General features: G+C 32.1%; 2 protein-coding genes across 2 annotated transcripts; one reads left to right on the top strand and one right to left on the bottom strand.

The window, feature by feature from the left end:
* The first annotated feature begins 2,372 nt into the window (after positions 1-2,372).
* On the top strand, positions 2,373-4,328 carry LOC115982414. Its single transcript, XM_031105002.1, has one exon. The coding sequence runs from the start codon at positions 2,535-2,537 to the stop codon at positions 4,197-4,199; it is 1,665 nt and encodes a 554-aa protein (XP_030960862.1). The 5' UTR covers positions 2,373-2,534; the 3' UTR covers positions 4,200-4,328.
* A 9,214-nt stretch (positions 4,329-13,542) lies between these two features.
* Positions 13,543-18,497, bottom strand: LOC115982507 (G-type lectin S-receptor-like serine/threonine-protein kinase CES101). The gene is made up of 7 exons (XM_031105118.1): positions 17,342-18,497; positions 15,173-15,286; positions 14,886-15,085; positions 14,591-14,801; positions 14,222-14,459; positions 13,960-14,110; positions 13,543-13,879 (listed from the first exon to the last, which is right to left on the bottom strand). Exons 1-7 carry the CDS (start codon positions 18,495-18,497, stop codon positions 13,571-13,573), a joined length of 2,379 nt encoding a protein of 792 aa, XP_030960978.1. The 3' UTR covers positions 13,543-13,570.
* Positions 18,498-22,057: the final 3,560 nt, after the last annotated feature.

Here is a 22,057-nt window from a genome sequence, read left to right as displayed (position 1 = left end):
TATTTTAATACCTCCAAATCTTCTAATCGAACTAATATTCTATATGTTTTTTAAACCCAAGTTAACATCAATGGCACCATTGCAATTCATCATTCCTTTGTGTAAGCACAGGTTACATACTAGTTAGATATAACTATCAATGGAGACATTACAGATTTCAATCTTCAATATTCCATTATAACTATCAAATTAAAAATCACAAACAAACTTCAAAATGTGTGGTACTATTAGAAAAGACTTTAATCCTAATAATGTTGCAATGAGTCTTTGATTGGTGTTCGTAAAATAAATTTAGACTTGGAAAGTAATGGCCACATGGTACCACTATCGACTAGCATGGCATTTGAGCTATATAATTGTTTGATTATATACAACTACTCTTTTCAAGTCATTGATTCTATGTGTTTCAAAAAAAAAAAACAATCATTGATTCTCTAAACTCATTTAAACTTGAAAACTTGTATTAATGGGGAATATACTTCAAAACCTGTGCCAAGATTTTTGTAGCGCAATTAGTTGACACCTCCTGGTATTAGTGGTATCTCCATGATTCAAAGCCTCCCTCCTTTGTTATAACTATTGAATTATCCAAAAAAACTTCAAAACATGTGGTTCTATAAGAAGACTTTAATCCTAATTACATTGAATGAGACTTTGGTTAAACTTCAGAAATTCAATTTAGACTTGCAAAGTAATGGCATCATGGTTCAGCTATTGATTAGCATCACTTTTAGAATATATAACTATTTGCTAAAGATTCATGCTAGATTGGTCAAGGAGAAATTGTGTTAATTATCCTAGTAAGTTTCCATTTTTTTTTTTTTGAGGGAATAGTAAGTTTCAATTTAGTGTTTTAATAAGATATCTATGGTGAGCCAAACACAATACTTTCTTTGAAGGGAGGAAACTAACACTAATCTCATTCTTCTTCCAGTTGTTTTTTGTAATGAATTCATTTCTAACTGGTTCAACCCAACTGGAAACCATAACCACGATTATCAGCCACAACACAATTCTAATCCCTAGTGTTAGCGTACTTTATGGGTTGGGAGTTTTAATTTTCTTTACCTTATCAGCTCTCATTATCTTAGAAAAGACTTTAAGCTAGTAAAATGTTTCAAAAAGTCTTTGGCCCATGACATGGAAAATTAAGGTCTCATGTCTCATCAAAAAGACAAATTAAAATCTTGTGGGTCACTCTATTAACTAGCGTGAATTGAGGTTTGTGGAACTATTGTCACTTGTCAAAGGCATGGAAAATTTAATCTATTAATTGGCTAATTTACCCAAAAGGTCAATACATTCTTGACCTATCACTCCACGTAATAAAGACAATTAAAGAAGGGAGACAATCTACAAGCAAATCTTGTTGGAAATGAGTGTGTATTATTATAAATGAGTGTGTAGTCAAGTCTTCACACAGCAGTGTTGTTCTTGTTCATCTTTCTTTTTTCTACAAGAAAGAAGAAATTACTAAGGCCATGAACACCTCCGCAATGACCAACTCTTCACCAAGATGGCACTCACTGCCATGGTTTCTCATCCTTTTCTTTCTTTCCACCACCTTCATTTTCATCTCTGTCACTTCCTCTGCCTCTCAAGATACTTACTATGAGCACTGTTCTTCAACTGTCGCAGGCTCCAACTCCAAAGAATTTCCACTCCCAAAATTGCCACTTCCTCGAACCCATAATGGTTACTACACTGGTGGTGATGAACTCCACACCCAAAACTCGTATTCTTATTCTCCCACTTTCTCAAACTCCATTTCACTTCGCACCAGAGCTGTACATGAAACTGATATCCCTGGCTTGTTCAAGGTTGAGCTGAGTTTGACATTTCGAGTCTCAAATATCTACTACCAAGATAGGCGTCGAAGAAATTCAGTAACTTTTAGACTACAAGGTTACTGGTCAGAATCAAAGGGGAACCTTTGTGCGGTTGGAACAGGTTTTACTTACTCCAAAGAAGATTATTTGCCCAAGCGTTTTGCTATTCTGAAGCTCTCTAATATCACAAAGTCAACTAATATTACTAGTTTGATTACTGGGACTTTAGAGAGTCTGAGTTCTGCTAATGAAGATTCCTACTTTGTTCCAATTTCCATGTTGTTGTTTCCTCAAATGAATTACAAGTACTCATATGTTTCCGATGATTCCAAAGATCGTTGTTCTGGTGGAAGTGATCATCTTCCAAAAGGCTTGTCACTTAGTTCTCTGCAAACACGCAGTTTCTGTTCAATAGTTGCAAGGGCAGTCAATCAATTCAATTTGAAATATCCAGGGGGTTGCGTTTCTGCAAAGAACTGCAGCAATCCATTGGATAAGAGTATCGGATATGTGCCAAATCTTATGTCTTTGAGTGAAATTGAATGTTCTGAGGATAAAGACAGGATGTGAGTCCTGGTGGAGTTTGCTAACGGGAGCTATATTGATTATTACCGGCATTTCAGTCCCAACACGACTCTTGTTGGAGAAGGATCATGGGATGAGAGCAAGAATCAGCTCTGTATTGTTGCTTGTCAGTTTTTGGGCATGACACAATCTTTTTCTGATGCTCATCTTGGTAATTGTTCAACCATGTTGACCTTGAGGTTCCCTGAAGTCTGGTCAATCAGAGGTGCTAGTAGCATGGTGGGACAAATTTGGAGTGTCGAGGCTGGGAATGAATCTGGTTACTTCGATAAGATCATGTTTCAAAGTGATAGGAATTATATGCGAGGGGATGCCAGTGTGTCTAGTGCGAAGTATGAGTATTCCAAGATTGACATAGCGAGGAAGTCATGCTCAAATCCTGCTAAAACCAAAGGGAAAGTGTACCCAAATGCGTTTTCTTATGAAATGAGATTCCACATGTCAGTGAAAAATTCCAAAGGAAATATAGGTCGGGGTTATTCTGCCCCAATCTCTGTTGATAATCAGCTCTATCAGTACTCAAGCTATGTGGAGTCTGAAGAGCCAGCGAATTTCAACAGCAGTGGTCCAGTCAATATCAGCTACCAAATAGGCCTCACAGCGTACTCGACGATCTCTCCATTCAACACATCTTCCACATTGTGTGAGAACTTTGAGATCTTAGCTGAAGGGTTGTATGATGCTGAAACAGGAATCTTGTGTATGGTAGGGTGCAGAACTCTTGGCTCAAACGATTCTCTGGATTGCGAGATTCTTGTCAATTTTGAGTTCCCTCCAACAAATAAAAGAAATTCAGGTCGTATCAAGGGAAGCATTAAAAGCACGAGGGAAAAATCTGATAGTCTTTACTTTGAAGTTTTAGACTTGTCTGAAAATACTTATTACAGGGATGAAGCCTCCATTTGGAGGATGGATGCAGAAATCATCATGGTACTTATCTCCACAACACTTTCATGTGTGTTTATGGGACTCCAACTCTTTCATGTCAAAAGGCACCCGCATGTGCTTCCCTTCACCTCACTTGTCATGCTATCAATTCTCACTCTGGGTCACTTGATACCTCTTGTGCTCAACTTTGAAGCCTCGTTCCTGAGAAATTCTCGTGGGAGAAGTATATTCTTTGACAGTGGTGGATGGATTGAAGCAAATGAGGTAATTGTAAGGGTGGTTGGAATGGTAGCTTTCTTATTTCAATTCCGTCTTTTGCATAGAACATGGTCCGCAAGAAGGGGTGATGGTAATCAGAAGGCTTTGTGGATTGCTGAGAAGAGGGTTCTCTTTGTTGTTTTACCATTATGTGCAGCTGGGGCTTTAGTCGCTGTGATAGCCAACTGGGGAAATAATGAAAATGATGTTGTGATGGATACTTATTCCTTAAGAAGTACCAATCCACGTACTCTTTGGTGTGACTTGAAATCTTATGCTGGATTGGTCTTGGATGGTTTTCTTTTGCCTCAAATACTGCTGAACCTGTTTTGGAACTCCAGAGAGAGAGCTCTCTCTTGTGGATTCTACATGGGAAACACTTTAGTCAGATTGCTACCTCATGCATATGATCTTTACAGGGCTCACAATTATTGTCACCGGTATGATGGGTCATACATATATGCAAATCCTGGTGCAGATTTTTATTCCACTGCTTGGGATGTTGCTATCCCTCTTGGTGGTTTGGTTTTTGCATTGATCATTTACTTGCAGCAGAAGTTTGGTGGTCGGTTCATCTTTCCTCAGAGGTTTAGAGAGATGGAAGGGTATGAAAAGTTGCCTTTGATTAGTGATGCATAATTGCCAGAGGAATCTTACATCACCCATCTATGGCCTTTTACATATATTGAGCATGTTGTATGTTTTGTAAGTTAGCTGTATGATCTCTTTCGGTTATCGTTCTTGTATTTAAGCTTATGCTTCTTTCATTACATATTATTAGCTTATAATTAACTTCATGCATGTATACACTTAAAGATATACAATAAGATGCATAATATAATTCTTATATATAAAATTTAAATACTATTAATAGTCATTTTTATATTTTGTTAACTCTTTAAAAAAAATTTGTAAGGATATTATTAGGTATAAAATGTAAATTATCAATTTTTTTTAAAGATTTTTTTTTTTTTTTTTTTTACAATTTATTTATTCTAGATTCTTTGGTTTTTGTACACAATAACTCATTTAAATGGATATTTATGATATAATCCCACATTTGATTCTAAAATTAAGAAATAAAACTCTTTCTAAAAATAAATAATTTAGGACATATGGCGCAAAATTGGACTTCAATTGTAGAATTTAATTGGATTTACTCTAAGCTTTACTTATTAATATATATATATATATATATATATATATATATAATTGTGACAAATGAATTGGTTTTAGTTATAAAAAAAGACTCATAAATATAAAATCATTCAAATCTCTCTTCCTCTAGTTTTATATATAGTGTTAAATATATGATTATGTTTTTTATGATTTATTTATATTAGACTCATCGTTTTCTACTCTAAATTAACTCATTTGACACAAAGATTAAAAAATTTTGATTAGATTAAGCACGTGCTGTAAAATTAAACTCTAATTGAAATCTAATTTTTACACTAAAATAACTAACTTGGTTCAAAATTTTGATTAGATGGGATATGTGGCATAAAATTAGACTCTAATTAAATTCCAATTTAAAAGCTAATTGGATTTTTTCTCAGCTTTACTTATATGTGTGTGTGTGTGTGTGTGTGTGTGTGTGTATAGATGACTTATAAACTTGAATTGTTTTTAGTTCTAAAAAAAATGGCTCATAAATATAAAATCATTTAAAAATTAATTTTTTTATGGGTTTACTTATATTGGACTTCTCGTTTTTTACACTAAATTAACTCATTTGGTACAAAAATTAAAAACTTAAATTAGATGGGACACATGTCGTAAAATTAAACTCTAATTAAAATCAAATTTTTACATTGAATTAACTCACTTGGCACAAAAATTTAAAAGCTTAGATTAGATGAGACATGTGGTGCAAAATTAGACTCTAATTGAATTCCAATTTGAAATCTAATTGGATTTTCTCTCAGCTTTACCTATTATTATTATTATTATTATTATTATTATTATTATTATTATGTTAATCCCTTAGTCTGCTAAACATTTCTAATTTGAATCATTAATCCTTTTTTTCTTCTTGAAAAAATTATTTATTTATTTTTTTGATACAAAATAGAATTTTACTCTAACCTAATCTAAGTGTATATGTGTATAAAACTCCCTCTTAGAGATTTGAACCCTGGCCTTTGCCCCCCACACCCCAAGAGCACTTAAACGCCAATTTAGTCCACTGAACATTTCTAATTTTTGAATCATTAATCCTTTTTCCTTTTTGAAAGAATCATGAATACTTTAGACATTATGTTTTGTGTGATAGTTTAGTTCATGTATTTTATATGTAAATGCCAATTTAGTCCACTGAACATTTCTGATTTGAATCATTAATCCCTTTTCCTGTTTGAAAGAAGGAAAATAGTAACAGGCACTGTAAGGTGTTTGTTAAGGATGATTTATTATAGGGTCCACTTAATAAAAATTAGTATAAATTGATAAGAGGACTGGAAATATTACTGAAGTAACAAGCGGAACATCAAAAGTTAGCTATTGACACAACACCCTTAAAAGAATTATTAATACTTCAGGCATTATGTTTTGAAATACGTATAAAGATGAAGCACATATAAATAAATTCATCACTTATATTTTTTTTAAAAAACTTTAATAACATAAGAAACATTAAATTTTATCAAAAACCTATCAATATTACGCTAAGAATGTGACATAATTATCAATGAAATAGCCATGGTTTTAAAAATTGTTACGGTCAAAGAATTGGTTTGTGCCCGATTCCAAGTTCAACTTAGTTTTTTGACCGATTTTTACTAGTTGAGGAATTTTACCATACTGGACTAGTGCCCGATTCTCGGTTGAACCAGATGGTCTGGTCCGGTTTTTAATACAATGGAAATAGCTCATTTTTCTACCAAAGTCTTTCCTCCCAAAGCATCTCCACTGGGCTGAAGTGGATCAGACCAAAATGGACCAAAGGAGACCGAAATGGACCAAACTAGATTAACGTGGGCTAAATAGACCGAAATGCTACGCTAATATGGTGCAATAGAAGTGTAGCAATAATAAATGTTATGCTTCAATTTTTAGATATTATATAAAATTGTCTCAAATCTAAATAATTTTTAAACTTACTAGAGATGTCTTTTTTTTTTTTGTTGGGGGGGGGGGGGGGGGGGGTGGGTTAGGGGGCCAGTTATGAACAAAATATATGGGATTAAGCATAAACACAGCCAGAGTTAAATGAGTTCACTTTACCGAGTTTAATAATACATCTAATTAGATATAATATACATATGAACAAACAATCGAGCCAGTGGTATATAAAAGCACTTTTTTGTAACTATGGATCACCATGAAATCTATAGGCACTCAAACTAGGACATTCATAAAATTCTTTCTTAGACACGATCATGCAAATGAGATTCTATGATTACAAGGTCACAATGAAGAAAATGATAAAATAAAATCCAAACTATTATGAAATATGAATTGAGCGATAGTACAACTACAAAAAAATTTACCATACAAGCTTTACAAATTGATGTGTCCAAATTTTCAACACAAAACAAAAGAGTGATTCTACACCTACTACAAAATTTACTGCATAATCTTAGAAACTATTATTCTTTTTTAGACATGAAACAAAAAAGTAATTCATAAATGGGCAAAACTTTGGTACAAATTAAGTTCTTCAACCAAATTCAACCATGTAGCTAGATTAACTACTATTACAAAAGTAGTGTTATCTTCTCTAAAGACAATTAAATCCAATCATATAGTTAATTTGTCAATGAAACCACAATATTAAATTTAATTTGAGAATCTAAGGTATAACAATTAATGAATTGTAACTAAATTTTACATTTCATAAATTTCTTTAGCATCCAGTTAACAAGTGCCAAAGTGTACTGGTTAAGTTTGAGTTTTTTTTTTTTTTTTTTTTATTTTTTTTAATTTTTTTTAATTTTATTTTTTTTTTTATTGAATCGATAAGCTTTTTTTAGGTAGTTGCACAACATTCAAGTTAAGGGAGTTTTTTTTTTTTTTTTTTTTTTTTTTAAAAAAAAATTTTATGGAACATGTTAATAGATACCTCAAGAGCATTTGTTAATGAACTAGTTTTAGAAACTTTTATGGGAAAAGAAAAAGAAAAACAATTAAATTTTTTTACTACTTTTTATATTTTTCATAAAGTGATATTAAAACTTTCTTGAAATGGTTCATTAATAAATGTTTTAAGGGCATTTGTTAACATGACTCACTCAATTCTTCTTTATCGAGTGCAATCAAGCACCTATTAACAATTTATTATGTTGTTGATGTGACATCTCATTCATTGTCTTAGTCATTGGTCAACTTATTGTGTCACTATCATTTCGATCACTCTAATATAAATAACAAAATGAAAAGAACAAAACTTTACCTGTATTGATAGAAACCCAGGATATTGGAAACCATAGATTTTGTGAGAGTTGCTCCTTGAGTTCAACAAAGGAGGAAGAGAAGAGACTGGGTTTTCTCACACCATGGAAAATAGAGAATGTGGTTTTAATTTCATTAAGTATCTCTTTCAAAATAGCCACATAGCTTAATTTTAGAAAGGAAATCTAAAACACAACACACAAGGTACTATATCTAAGTTTTGTTCTTTATAATATGCTTATCGGTTTTCAACTGTCTACAAGGTTTTCAACATCAAATTTATTGTGAAGGCAATGAACTTATATTAAGTTGTTTGAAAATTTCATAATATTATTTTGAGATAATCTTATTTAAAAACTTCCTTTATATATCTTGGGATCAAGCACTTTGTGAACCAAGTATCCAAAGTCTAATAGTAAGGACATGTAAATGATGCAACATTGAAATCGTGAATTTTCACTTGATTTGATGATTTGAGAATTTTGGACATGTCTTTTGAATATGTTGGATGGAAGTTTTGGAAATTGATTCTATTTTAACATATTTGTGATTTTATCATAGTCAACAGGGTTCAATTTATTGGCCTTTGAAACCAATGCTCTATATCAGGGCCTAGGGCTGTCCACGGGTCGGTCCGGGTCGGGTTTGTGCCCAACCCGGAACCGATCCGACCAGATCGGGTCTCCAAAACTTGGACCCGTAGCCGACCCGCCGAAGGCAGCGGATCGGATGGTCGGATGTCATCGGGTTCCGGTCGGGTATTGGTCGGTTTCGGACTGTGTGAATGGTCGCCGGATTTTACAAAAATCGTCGCCGGATTTTGCCAAAATCTTTGGTTTTTGCTGGATTTGACCGAATCTCAAAGAGATCTTGGCGGATCTCAACGAGATCAGGCCGGATCTTGAAGAGATCTCGACAGATCTCGAATAGATCCGGCGAGATCTCAACGAGATCAGGCCGGATCTTGAAGAGATCTCGGCAAATCTCGAATAGATCCGGCGAGATCTCAACGAGATCACGCCAGATCTCGAAGAGATTCGGCAAGATCTCAGTGTAACTCGAGGAGATAGGACAAAATCAGACCGGTAACCACTCAAATCGGCGGAGAATAGAAATTCTGAAGAGTTTTCTGGTCGGGTCGGTTTTTCTCGGTTTTTCATACTCAAACCCGTCAACCGACCCGCCGGTCTTGGGTTTTATGGGCGAAGATCCGCTGCCGACCGTCGCCGGCATCGGGTCGGACGGTTTTCGGGCCGGGTCGGACGGATTGGGCGGGTTGATCGGGTTCCGGGTCTGCTTGGACACCCCTATCAGGGCCGGCCCTAGGCCTAGGCCACTTAGGCCATTGCCTAGGGCCCCCTACTAGAGTAAGGCCCCCAAATTTGGGGGGCAAAAATTGTTTTGTTTTTTTTTGTTTTTTTTGGAGATATTAAAAAAATTTAGTTTACTTTTTTTTTTTTACTATTAAGAAGGCCTAAAGAATTAAGTAATGCTAGAGATAGAAATAAGAGAAATTTAAATAAATAGATCTTATAAATAAATGTGTTACTAATCACAAGTAATTCAAATAGGAAAATGTTAAAAATACCATAAATTTTACTACATAACTTTTATAATTTGATGTAATAATGAATATGATAGGTAAACTTCAACAAGCTATTAAATGCATTTTTGAATGAATTTTTGTGATTGGTGATATATCTTTGTAATTCTCATGTTGTAAATTTTATAATATCTCTAGCATTTTTATAAACCTCATGTCACTGATCACATCCGTTACAACATTAGTTTGTAGTAAAATTTGTTATAACTTTAGCATTTTCTAAAAATAAACCATATTAAAAAGTAAAAAAAAAAAAAAAAAAAACTATTTTAAAAAAATTATATAAAATGCTAGTTAAATATTATTTAGGTGATAACATAAAGGCTCCATTTGAAGATTTCGCCTAAGGCCTGCTCTATATGCCGCTATCAGGGGAGTATGTTTACCCGTATATTTGTTTTCGCTGAAGTATGTATACCCGTATATAGAGAGTCTGTTTATGATATATTTATGCCCTTAAGAGTCTAGTGCCCCAACCAATGGGGGAGTCTATTGTGTCTCTATCCATTATGATAGTTTCTGCCAACAAAATTTTGTTCTATCATTCAAAAAATATGTATTCTAAATCAATTTTCTCGGTAAATATCTATCATTTATTAAGCATGTTACTATTCCATTGATAAATTTATAGTTTGATATGTTGTAAGCTCTATTATGATCTCCTTTATATATAATCTCCTTTATAAAAAGACTTCCAATAGTTAACTTGATCCTATTCCAGTGTATATTATAGATAGATATACTTATTTGAGCTCACCTCATTTTAATATTGTTCAGATTGAGCGTTGAAGCTCTGAAAGAAGATTTGACGTAACCAGAAATTTGTGGATTCGCAATGACTTGTTCACTAGCTATTAAGTAATGCTAGGAAGTTTGTTTGTACTTTGGAGATTATTTTCATTAGAGGTTTGTTTTTTTCTTGTATTATTTACTAGTTGAAGTTATTGAGAGTGGAACTCGTATATTTGAGACGCGTTTGTTTTTTTTTTTTTTTAGATAGAATTTCTACTGTAATCTAATCTAAGTGTATTTGTGTGTGAAGCTTTTTCTTGGAGACTTGAATTCCAACATTTGCCCCCCACACTCCACATGCATTTATATTTGTAGAGTGACCACCGCGGCACCACACCAAGGGTGCACGGTGGTGAGATATGTTTGATTAGGGAGGTATTCTTATCTTAATTATTCTTATTTATAATTAGGTTTAGCTTGATAGTTTTTAATCATGTTCTTGATTTCACAAAGATCATGTAGATTTGAGTAGTCACACGTGGTGGTGACACATGGCATCAAGTGTGTGGTGCTGATGGTTGGCAAATGCATATATGTGGGCACTTGTTAACGTGTGATGATGTGTATAGCCCCGTACGCTAGGGCTGTACACAGTGCGGTGTGGCTGGTTATGGGGGGAATTTTTGCACAGCACCTATAGGGTGCAGTTTTGAACCTGATAGTAAAATTTTAAAATGGTTCCAAAACGGCGTCGTTTTAAATCAGTTTTTTTTTTTAAAAAAAAAAAATTAAATGAAATGCGTCGTTTCTAACTAAATTAACCTAAACCCTATTTTTCCTTCTTCCTTTGCTTCTTTTAGTTTCACGCCAAATTGGTGCTCTCTCTCTCTCCCTCTCAATTTCTTTTATTTTAAAACTGATGAATGATTATATATTATATATGTATAATAGGTTTCTAGTCCCTGAGCTATGAATATATTTCAGTGTTTGCTCAATCTAACTGCTAAGCGGACAACCTAGATTTGACATGTTAAAAGTTGGCACTAAGGTTTTTTTTTTTTTTTTTTTCCTTGGCAAAAATGCAAAAATGTTCATTTGTTTAGGCGGTGCCAATAATATTCTTAAGATAAATAAAAAATTTTATTGTAAAGAATTGACAACAGGTTGATAAAGACCTGAAAATTTGTAACTATGACTATTTTTTAAAGGAAATTAGATAAGTGTAAAGAATTGAGCTACTCTCAAAAATGAGAAGAACAAAAGAAAATATTAAATTAAATAAAAAGGGAGAAAGTTCTTTCTCCCTTTATGTTTGAAATAGTTCATAATTCCTCATTTATCTTAAAAACCAATCAATTTCCCTCTCTCTATGTTTGGGAAATGCGCAAATATTCAAATCATTTACTTTTTAAGTTAAATCTAACACAGGATAAAGTGGCATTTGAATGAGAAGAGAATGAGAGTGTGTTTTAATGTGCTTTGTTGATTCTTTATTTGCTAGAAGAAATGTAGAAAAAGAGCGGAAAGAAGGCGGAAAGTGAAAATAAAATTTGGCAAAGTTGGAATGGTAAAAGGACACATAAAACTTTGTTTGAAAAACTAATGTTTGAAAGCTGTCAATGAAAGGAGGAGGTATCTAATAAAAATTTACATGCTCTTGTCATAGAGTGCGTGTATGCTTTGACGAAAATTATCTACACGAATTTTTTTTTCTTCTTGTTTATAAGTAAATTGTGAATGAGGAGCGGTCTCTACTATGAATTTAAACATTTTTGCACCTCTCAAATGGTTGGGGGCGGAAAATATGAACTTTAGATGTGGTTTTAGAAATTCCCAAAAATACGAAGAGATCAATATTTTTAAAAATCTATGTTAGAAAACCTTGAAGTATGTTTTGAGCTATTGTGGAATGCTTGGAGTTCAACAATGGTGAATCGAGAAAAGAGAGAAAATGATTTCACTTTCACATATGCATTAATATACAGAGGCACTGTTCTTATTTAGCGGAAAAGAGGAGCGATAACTAACTAGAAACAGACTGAAAAGAATCAACCAATAATCTACATACATCTGGCACCAAATCAGTATAAGTAACAGAAAATATACAGTATAAACGACTTGTATTTTGTATATATACAAAAGAGAAATGACTTGTAGCTGTGCTTCTTCTTCACCTAATCAGTATGGGTTAGCAAAGACATCAACAACAACTTTAGCATCCATGTTTACTTCAACAGTAGCAAAATTACAATTAAAAGGCCATCTCAAGGGGCCCAAAGCCCTGCTAAAAAACCCCCACAACCCAAGTCCTAGCTTCATTCCGGGTTCATTCCGTCACATTAAAGGGCCATCTTGAAGGGCTCAAAATGCAAAATACGTATCACTACTCGCCAAAAATGCACAAAAAACACCAACATCCTGTGAGCAAAAATGCAACCCAAAAAAAAAAAAAATCATTTCACTTGAGTGCTTATGTATATTTGCTAGCAACATGCATATATATATATTTTTCTTTTTTATTCTCTATCTTGTATTGTCTTTCTTTCTGTCTTCTATATCTGACTTTAACATTTAAAAAATGGGGAAAGAATAGAAAAGTGGAATAATAAAAGAGATCTAATTGGTTGGGAGGATTGGAAACTAGAAAGATGAAAAACTCATTTGTTTAGTTGAGAAAAAAGAAAAAAAAGAAGTTGGTATGAATTTAGAATTGATAATAATAATAACTCAAAATGAAAGGTGTGCTGAAAATTTGGTCAACACATAGGTCTTGACCCGACCCAACTTACTCGAGTTTAGGTCAACCTGTTTTTTATGATCCAAAAAAAAACAATCCATACCCTCTTTTTTTTTTTTTTTTTGGGTGAGTTAACGGGTCAAGTCGTCTAGATATAATTTTTTTTAGATCCACATTTGATGGCAATCTTTTGTTCTCAAAAAGATATTTTGGTGACAGCTTTGTGCAACCCTCACAAAAGTTGTGTAATTAAAGGGATTTTATTTTATTTTTTGGTATGAAATTGGGAAATGAGAAAATGGAAAATCCATACAAAGTTTAATGTCAACTTTCACAATCAAATTTAATAAAATTCCTTTATGTCTGTATTAAGGGAATCTATGTGATAAAACAGAAATTTCAATAATTATTTATTTGGATTTGAGTATGTATTGTAACAATTATTTAATAAAAAAAAAATAGTTCATTGGAACTATTTAATGGATAATTATAAAAAATCCAGCATTAACATACTCATAAGTACATAGTTATTATACAATAATGTCTTTATCGTGCAACCATATTGGAAATGGATAACCCATATATTGAATAATTTTCTGATTCTTTCTCACATATATGCGCTTCAATTGCTTTTCTAGCTATAGAAAATATGGGTTTTTCAGGGGAAGGTAGTGTCAAACTATCATTTGCCAACATAGCTATAACATCTGACATTGTTGGTCGATCAATTGCACTATCTCCTATGCATAGGAGACCAACATGAATGCATCGAAACATCTGATCCTTGATGAATGAATCACTAAGTGTTGGATCCATTAAGTCTAACATGGCATCTTCTTTCCATAATTCCCATGCCTGAAACAAGATCACAGAGTGTTAGAGATACTCACAATAAATATCACAAAATCATCCAAGCTGATTCATTTTTCACGTACATATCCAACAAGATTGTCCAAGTGCTTAGTGTGGTAGAAATTGTTGCTTTTCCTACCACTCACGATTTCTAGCAATAGAACTCCAAAACTGTAGACATCAGATTTTATAGAGAAAACTCCCTCCATGGCATACTCAGGAGACATGTATCCACTAACATCAAATCATAAAACAAGTTTTAAGTCTAACATCATTATATGGAAACAATAATATTTAGCATAGAAAGTGAAACAAGTATAAGAAGGTATGAATTAGTTTACTTACTATGTCCCCATAATCCTCCTAGTATTTGCTTCCAATTCATTTTGTTGGAAAATTCTTGCCATACCAAAATCAGATATTTTGGGGTTCATATTTTCGTCTAGGAGAATATTACTAGCTTTCAAATCTCTATGGATTACTCTCAATCTTGAGTACTTGTGGAGGTAAAGCAATCCTTGAGCAATTCCTTCAATTATGCTAAAACGTGTAGGCCAATCTAACATTTTGCTTTTGGTTGAATCTATAAGATAAAAATTGTAGAATAAGACTAGTTATTTACTTTGAGCAAAATCATATAAATCAACAAATTAGTTGATGGAAAAAAGAAAAAAAGAAAATCAAGTGTTATATAAAAGTGAACGTCTTCCTAACCAAAGAGAAAGTAGTCCAAGCTTTTGTTTGGCATGTATTCATAGATTAACATTCTCTCTTCTCTATGAATGCAGAAACCTAGAAGTTGAACAAGATTCATATGTTGGAGTTCAGATATAAGTATCAACTCATTCTTGAACTCTGACATTCCTTGTCCTGAATTTCTTGAAAGTCTCTTTATAGCTATTTCTTGCCCTTGTGAAAATACTCCCTGATGAAAGAATCAATAAGTCATCATACAATGTTGAACAATTCAATCAAAACATCTTTCATCAAAGAGGTTTGTAGACCTAACCTTATAAACAAGTCCAAAGCCTCCCTCTCCAAGCTTGTTTTCTAATGAGAAGTTATTTGTCGCAGACATGATGCATTTATAACTGAATATTCTCAAATCATTCCCCTGCTTTCTATCATTTTGAAGCTCATTGACAGTGGTAAACGTATCGGAGTTCATTAGCTCAAGCATTCCATCGTCACTCTTTGCATCCATCTCCACTATTTAGATCAACACAGAGCTTAAGAGATCATCTCGAAATTCTGAATACTTTCGAAATTCTGAATGTTACTATGTGAAGCATTTACCTTGAAGAAATACATTTCTCCTTCTTGATAGGTGGCACAAGATGCAGAAGAAAATTACAACTAGAGGAATGACACCTATGGCTATACCAATAACCCATATCCATTTCTTTGTACCTGCATTCAGTGATTGTCACTGGGTAAAAGGAGGCGTGCCAGGGGCAATTTCTTACCATCCCCCTATTTTTTATTTATAAAACTTTTAAATTATATATAAATTTTATTAAAGGACCCCCTTCATATTAAGAAATGTACAAACAGTCATTTAAAGTATTATTGTCTCTTTTATTTTCATTAATTTTTAATTTTTTGTCATATATAACTCTAACTTCAGAAGCATTTATCGTTTCAAAAAAATAAATAAATAAAAACTTCAGAAGCATTTATATATATGTTCGTAAAAATATATAAGTAAATCCATGTAATAAAACTCTTTTTTTCCCCAAAAGAAACTATTTTTCATTATGCGTCTAGAGAGCTAGCAAGTGCATGAATATACGGATTTTTTTTTTCCCATTTAAAGAAAAGACGCTATGATTTTTATGGTTCAAACCGTGGGATATACTCTACTTTATCCTCCGTAAACGAAAGAAAAGTTTTACATTTAGATTTACCATTATATATTTATCTTATACGTACATGACATTACATGTGTTGCTTCTTGATCAATTACATTATACTACTTTCTAAAAAAAAAAAAAAAATACATTATACTATATATGTTAAGGCATATGAAGTACATTTATTATTTAATTAATTAATCCATCCAAAATTAATTCATTTGTACACATTTTATCTTATCTAAAACTATTGTTATACTCTAATATGTAATTTTTAGTTTATTTAAAAAAAAAAAAAAAAAAACATTGATTTAAAATGTTTAAGAAATTAATATTAATTATGATTAATATAATTTAAAGAATAATTATACATGACCTAATAAAAGAAAATATTTTTCTTGGTTTATATAAAATGGACTTCGCGAATTTTTCTTATATATGAAGAAACTATATATATATATATAAAATACATCGTATTAATTAAAGACATGTTTTTTTTTTTTTTAGAGGAAGGACAAGACATGTTTCAAGCAAGGGCAGAGAAATGTTTGCATGTGTGACTACAACCAAGGTATGGAGGAATTGTGAAGAATGGTAATTAATAACGCGGGAGGCTAAGTTCTAAGAAGTAAATATCTTCTTTCTTTGACTTTTCTTCTCCATTATTTCAACAATTGCAACTTTGTAGAATAGCTTTTGGGTGGAAGCATTTAATGCTTTGTTTTGTTGTCTCTTTTGTAAGTTCTATATAAGGCTAGCTACTGTTGTATCAAGACATCTAATATATAATAGAAGCATTGTATCCAATCTAGCAAGTGAGAAATAGTGTGGTGTGTGTACCAAACTATGTGTAATGTATTAAGTATCAATAAAAGCTTCTATTTATTGATAACTTTTTTGTGTATTCTATTTGAGCGTGTTGAGATTTATCACAAAGTATTTGACAAAATAATTCTCTTTTGAGTGTCATTTATTTTGACAAAACTTCCGTAGTGATAAATCTTTACAAACTCTACCTTTTAAATGAACCAATAAACAATTACAAGTCCTCCACTAGCATGCCTTACACAAATCTTGACTCTACCACTGGTTTTAAGTATGTGTTTGTACATAGAACAAAAAATTTGGTTCCACCACTATTTTTCATGACTCATGAATCATTTGCTATTGACTGTTATGTTGAATCACAATTACAAAATATGTATATCAACAATCAAACAATAAGAGGGATATGAATTAACTTTGATGTATTCATAGATCATATCGTTATTACTAAGTTCTTATTAATTTTTGTATATAGTATAATGGAATGAGATTCACTCATTTTATGTTGTCTTCATTTTGTCATTTTATAGTTAACCTTTTATTCTTTAGATTTGTGAATATATATATATATATATATATATATATATAATCATGTTATTTAAAAAAATTTCCCTTAAAAAAAAATCATTTAAAATTTTAAATAATGTGATAATTTATAAACCTTTAAATTTAAAAACTTTAATGTAAACCATAGTATGCATCCAAATGGAAACAATCATTTTCCTAGTATAAGTAGATAGAATTAAAGTGAAAATTTCTCAAGGGTTTATTAGCTTTAGAAACATACCATTTTGAGAAGACTTTGGTATTAGAACATAAAGAGCTGGAATTATACCAGAGAGGTCTTGGAAGAATTCCCCCTTTTTCTCCCAAAATTTGCATCCAGTCTGATTATCATATAGGAAAGTATAGGCATCACAGCCACAGAGGTTCCAGCAAGTAACCCTGCAATCATTCATGGTATGTTTAGTGTTATAATCCAAGGAGCTAGGTTCAGGCCCTTGTATGAAGTAACCAGATCTTTTATCAAACATGTCATCACGACTTCGACACGATGGTAGCCATCTCATGCAGCCTCCATCAGTACTGTGTCCATTACAGTTTTCCGTTTCTGCAATATAGGATCCATCAAAACTGAGAAGTTTCCCCTCAAAACTTAGAAACCACGCTGATTGTCCACCTTGGTTTATATCATTATAAACCAAGTGTTCTTCATCCTCGTTAGAAACAATGGTGAAATTATACATGCTCTTGTATTCATCTGATATGAACTCAAATTTGCCACCTTTCAAGACCCCACTAGTCCAAAACTCCACCCCTTGTCGCCGAATGATCAATTGGCGACCCTTGGGATCCCACTCTAGAGAAAACTGCCCTGGAACTGGGACAACCTCGTTCAACCATGAGGTAAGTGACCAAGGTCTTCCATTCTTGTGGTTGACACCTAACTTCATCCCCGGCAGAAGTGTGTCTGTAGGCTCATCAAAACTTTGCCACAAAACCTTTTGCGTAGTTCCATTGGAATCCAACTCTTGCAGGACAAAATTCCCTGAATCCAATAGAGTTGCAAAGAGAGTGTCTGTGTAGTTGGTTGCTTGATGAGAATACAGAGATATTGCATCTCCACCTTGGGGCAAAATTTTGAAATTTCCTTTGGTTTCTAACGTAAGAACCGCAGCAGTGTTCACAACAGGTGCGTTTCTGTTGCCAACCCAAACAATTTTTTTAGGGTCATTGGTGAACCATATTCCCAAGTAGATGTTGCTGGTACTTCCAGAGTGGAAGAACCCCAAAGTGAATGCTCTTTTTCTAGAAACTAGATAACTTGAGGAATTAAGAGTGTCGCCTAATTCGAGGGTGTCCCTTGCAGCAGCAAAGGAAATCCACAAGCATGATAACATTAGCAAGAACATAAGTTTGAGATGGTTTTCATTCGTAGCCATGAATGAGCACTGAATTTCTCCAAAGGGAAAGCACTTTGCTCTAACTCAAACTTAATAGGCAGCAAGATATTTAGGGTTTGGAGACCATATTTCTTTACCTGTCTTTATAAACATGACTTAGTGCCCGATTAGATTGGGTTTATTGCCGTCTGCATTTTGAGTTTCACTTTTTTTTTTTTTCCGTCTTCAGCGTGTATGAACGGTAATAATACTGTTCATTCACATGAATTCAATGTGTAGAAAACAAAGTACACTGTTCATGAAACCCACCATCACTTTATTAAAAAAAAAAATTTTAAAATAGGTCTTACGGTACTATTTACATATTTAAAAATTATTTTACTACAGTTTTTTCAGTTTTCAATTTTTAGCAAAATAAGCTGTATCCAAACGGACCCTAGTGTGTGTTTGGCAAAAATACAACTTATTTTACTATTCAGCTTATTTTTACTACTATTTATGGGGCCCATTGCACTTTTTAATACTATTTATGGGTCTCATTGTACTATTTCAGCTAATTTTTACTTTTATATACAGTACTTTTAACAAAAAAATTTCAGTTTTAGCAAAATAAACGGATCTCAAACAGACTCTTAGAGTGGTTAACATGGTTTCAAAGTACAAACATTTATTACAATGATTGCAGGCTGCTTAACGTATTTAGGGCCTAAGGCAAAGATTGAAACTGTGACATTTTATATATTTAATATGACTTTAAAAAAATTAAGTATTACTTAAGCTCTATTATTTTATTTTAAATGCAATTATTTTACTAATTAACATGAATTAGACAAAATTTTTTAAATAGATACCCAAAAATTAAAAAGAAAAATTGACAAAAATTTTCACACATATTGATGCAATAGATTGATATTGGTAAGTTTGTCAATTCAACTATTGTGAAAAATTTTGTGAATTTTTTTGTGTATTACTTTTTTTTTTTAAATGCTACCTTTACAATATTTTTCACAATAAATCCTAGTTGTTAAATTGTTATGGTTTAATTTGAAACTACGAATTATTTTTTGCCATCAATACTAGCCTGTAACAATATGCTACTTATAATTTGTTGTATAAGTGTTGTTAAAAATGTTGTGAACATAATATTTCTCTCTCTTTTTTCTTATTTTTCATTTGATAAAAAAAATATTATTTTACTTGTTGGCTAATATTTAGGCTTAATTAAATTAAAATTTGGGGTCCTTTTTTCTACTTGGGCATTAGGCGACCATGTCAAAATTTTTTTTTTTTTTTTTTTTGGTGGTTGTCTGGCCGGATTATTTTGTTGGCTAAAAATTCAGCAAGTCAAGGTTCAGATAATGACTCAATGGTAGTGATACTTTTAGTGGACGTTTGTTGTTCACACCCATCCCTCCTACCCACCATCTAATTAGAAAACATAGCCTTCAATATATTTTTTTTCTTTTTGCAGTTTCTCTCATCTTTCCTTACACATTCTTTGGAAACAAACAGACAAAAAAATTTGAAAACCAAATATTTAAGCCTCATCACCCAAAGAAGACCCAATCAAAGGCCGCCACCTCACCCTCTCTCTCTCCAACCACTCCTTCCTCATCATCATCCTCCTCCTCCGCTTGCCAATGGCTCTCCCCTCAAATAAAACTAACAAATTAAAAAATTAAAGGGAAAGAGAAAGGAATATGGCAGAAAAGAATTTCGACCATTTGTCCAGGATAAAGAAATTCAACAATTAAAAAAAAATGATAAAAAAAGTATTCAACAATAAGATTTACAAGCAGGGCCTACCCTTCCACTAGGCCAATTAGGCAATTGCCTAAAGCCCCCAAGTGGAAGGGAGGCCCCAAAATTTTAAAAAAGAAGGGGTAGTAGGGAAAAAAAAATAATTTTGGTTTCAAATGAATCTAAAAAAATCCAGCACATTCTTTTGACCAAAAAAAAAAATTTCTATTATACCTGGTTAAACTTTGGTAGCACAATTTTTTTTTTTTTGATCTAAATAAAATCAATTGTCCCAAAAGTAACATCATTATCCTCTAGACAAACCAAAATTCAACAAGATAAACTACAAATCTAGTCTAAGAAATTAACCACAAAACAATCAATAATTATCCACAAAAATTACCTTATCCACAAAAATAATTAAGAGGTTGAGTAACACTTTGGAAGTCATGATCTAATCAAATTATACAAACTACTCCCTTTGTCCCAGTTTATTTGTCCTCTATTTCATATTGGGATGTCCTAAAATATTGTCCTATTTCTAAAAATAAAAGTTATCAGAGCCAGGATTTTGGTTTAGAGGGGGCAAAATTAAAAAACATCATTTAAAGTGAAATTAATCTAAAAAATATTAATCAATAATAATAACAAAACAAAGAAACAATTATAAGAAAATAAATATATTTCATATCATTAAAATAAATAAACAAAAATAACCAATTCATAGTTACTACAAAATTTACAACAAAAAGTTTACAAATTGATGTGGTAAAAATGTGATTAGTGTTATATAAACAATATAATGATAGATGTTTGTAATTATTTTTTTGTGATTGGTGACATGCTAATTTGTAAGATATAAATAGTAAAATTTGCAATATTTTTAGCATCACTTAACAATAAAATACTGCAAAAATTATCATTAACAGTAAAAATAATGATAGAAATTAAAAACGAAAAAAAGTTGTGAAATAATTATCAAACGTGGGACAAGACAAAAGCTTACAAGAGCAGTAAATTAGGTGAAAAGGATTTGATGTTTGAGAAAACTTTTTTTTTTTTACTTTCCTTTTCTTGTGTCAGAACCACTTTCAAGTTACAACCAATTGGGAGTTTTTTTTTTTTTTTCTTTCTTTTTCTTTTTTTGGCTCCACCACTGGATATCAGATATAATTATTCTAAAACATATAAAGAATCACTTATACATATGTAATCACACCTTAAAATCATTCAAAAGCACATACAGATAGTTGATCAGAGCATAGTATCGCATATACACATATCACATATTCTCACATACAATCCTGTGAGTGGATACCAACATCTAACCCCTACTGTTGAGGCATCAACATTTATTCTCACATACAACCCTATGAGTGGGCTTACATATATACTTAATCACTTCTAAAAACACTTATTTTGAGTCACATATCACAAAAGCAAAGTTTATACAAAATAGAATAATTTTCTTAATATTAACCATTTTTCCAAACATAAAGGCATATCAAATATCACAATAACAATTTGAACATAAATCAAAGGATGCTTGACTCTTTTGGAGAAAGAAGAGAAACTGAGGAGTTTATATAAATATTTTTACAATTCTTGAGTAATTTTGAAAATTCAATTTGCTAAAAGAAACATTTTAAATACAATTTGGAAACTAGGAATATGAATTTGAATCACCTGGTTTTAAACAAATTTAAAGAACAAGAACCTTTTTAGAAAACTTACATTGAAACTCAATTCTTTTTGGAAAATAGTTTAGTTTAGAAATCATCTTTTAAGTGAGGTTTAGATATTCAAAACATTGTTTAGAATTCAAAGTTTCTCTTTAAAACATTATTTAAAAATTGAAG

This window comes from Quercus lobata, chromosome 3, assembly GCF_001633185.2.
Source record: "Quercus lobata isolate SW786 chromosome 3, ValleyOak3.0 Primary Assembly, whole genome shotgun sequence".
Lineage (NCBI taxonomy): Eukaryota > Viridiplantae > Streptophyta > Magnoliopsida > Fagales > Fagaceae > Quercus > Quercus lobata.
The sequence above is the reverse complement of the archived record's forward strand: the minus strand, read 5'-3'. Positions and strand labels throughout refer to the sequence as shown.

Bases quoted from the DNA above. Each gene is read 5' to 3' on its own strand.
- LOC115982414 (XM_031105002.1), top strand. From the start codon at position 2,535: ATGACACAATCTTTTTCTGATGCTCATCTTGGTAATTGTTCAACCATG.
- LOC115982507 (XM_031105118.1), bottom strand. From the start codon at position 18,497: ATGGCTACGAATGAAAACCATCTCAAACTTATGTTCTTGCTAATGTTA. The intron at 15,086-15,172 runs GTAAATGCTTCA...TGATCTAAATAG, and splicing joins GAGAAATGTATTTCTTCAAG to TGGAGATGGATGCAAAGAGT. The intron at 13,880-13,959 runs GTACGTGAAAAA...ATCTTGTTTCAG, and splicing joins TGGACAATCTTGTTGGATAT to GCATGGGAATTATGGAAAGA.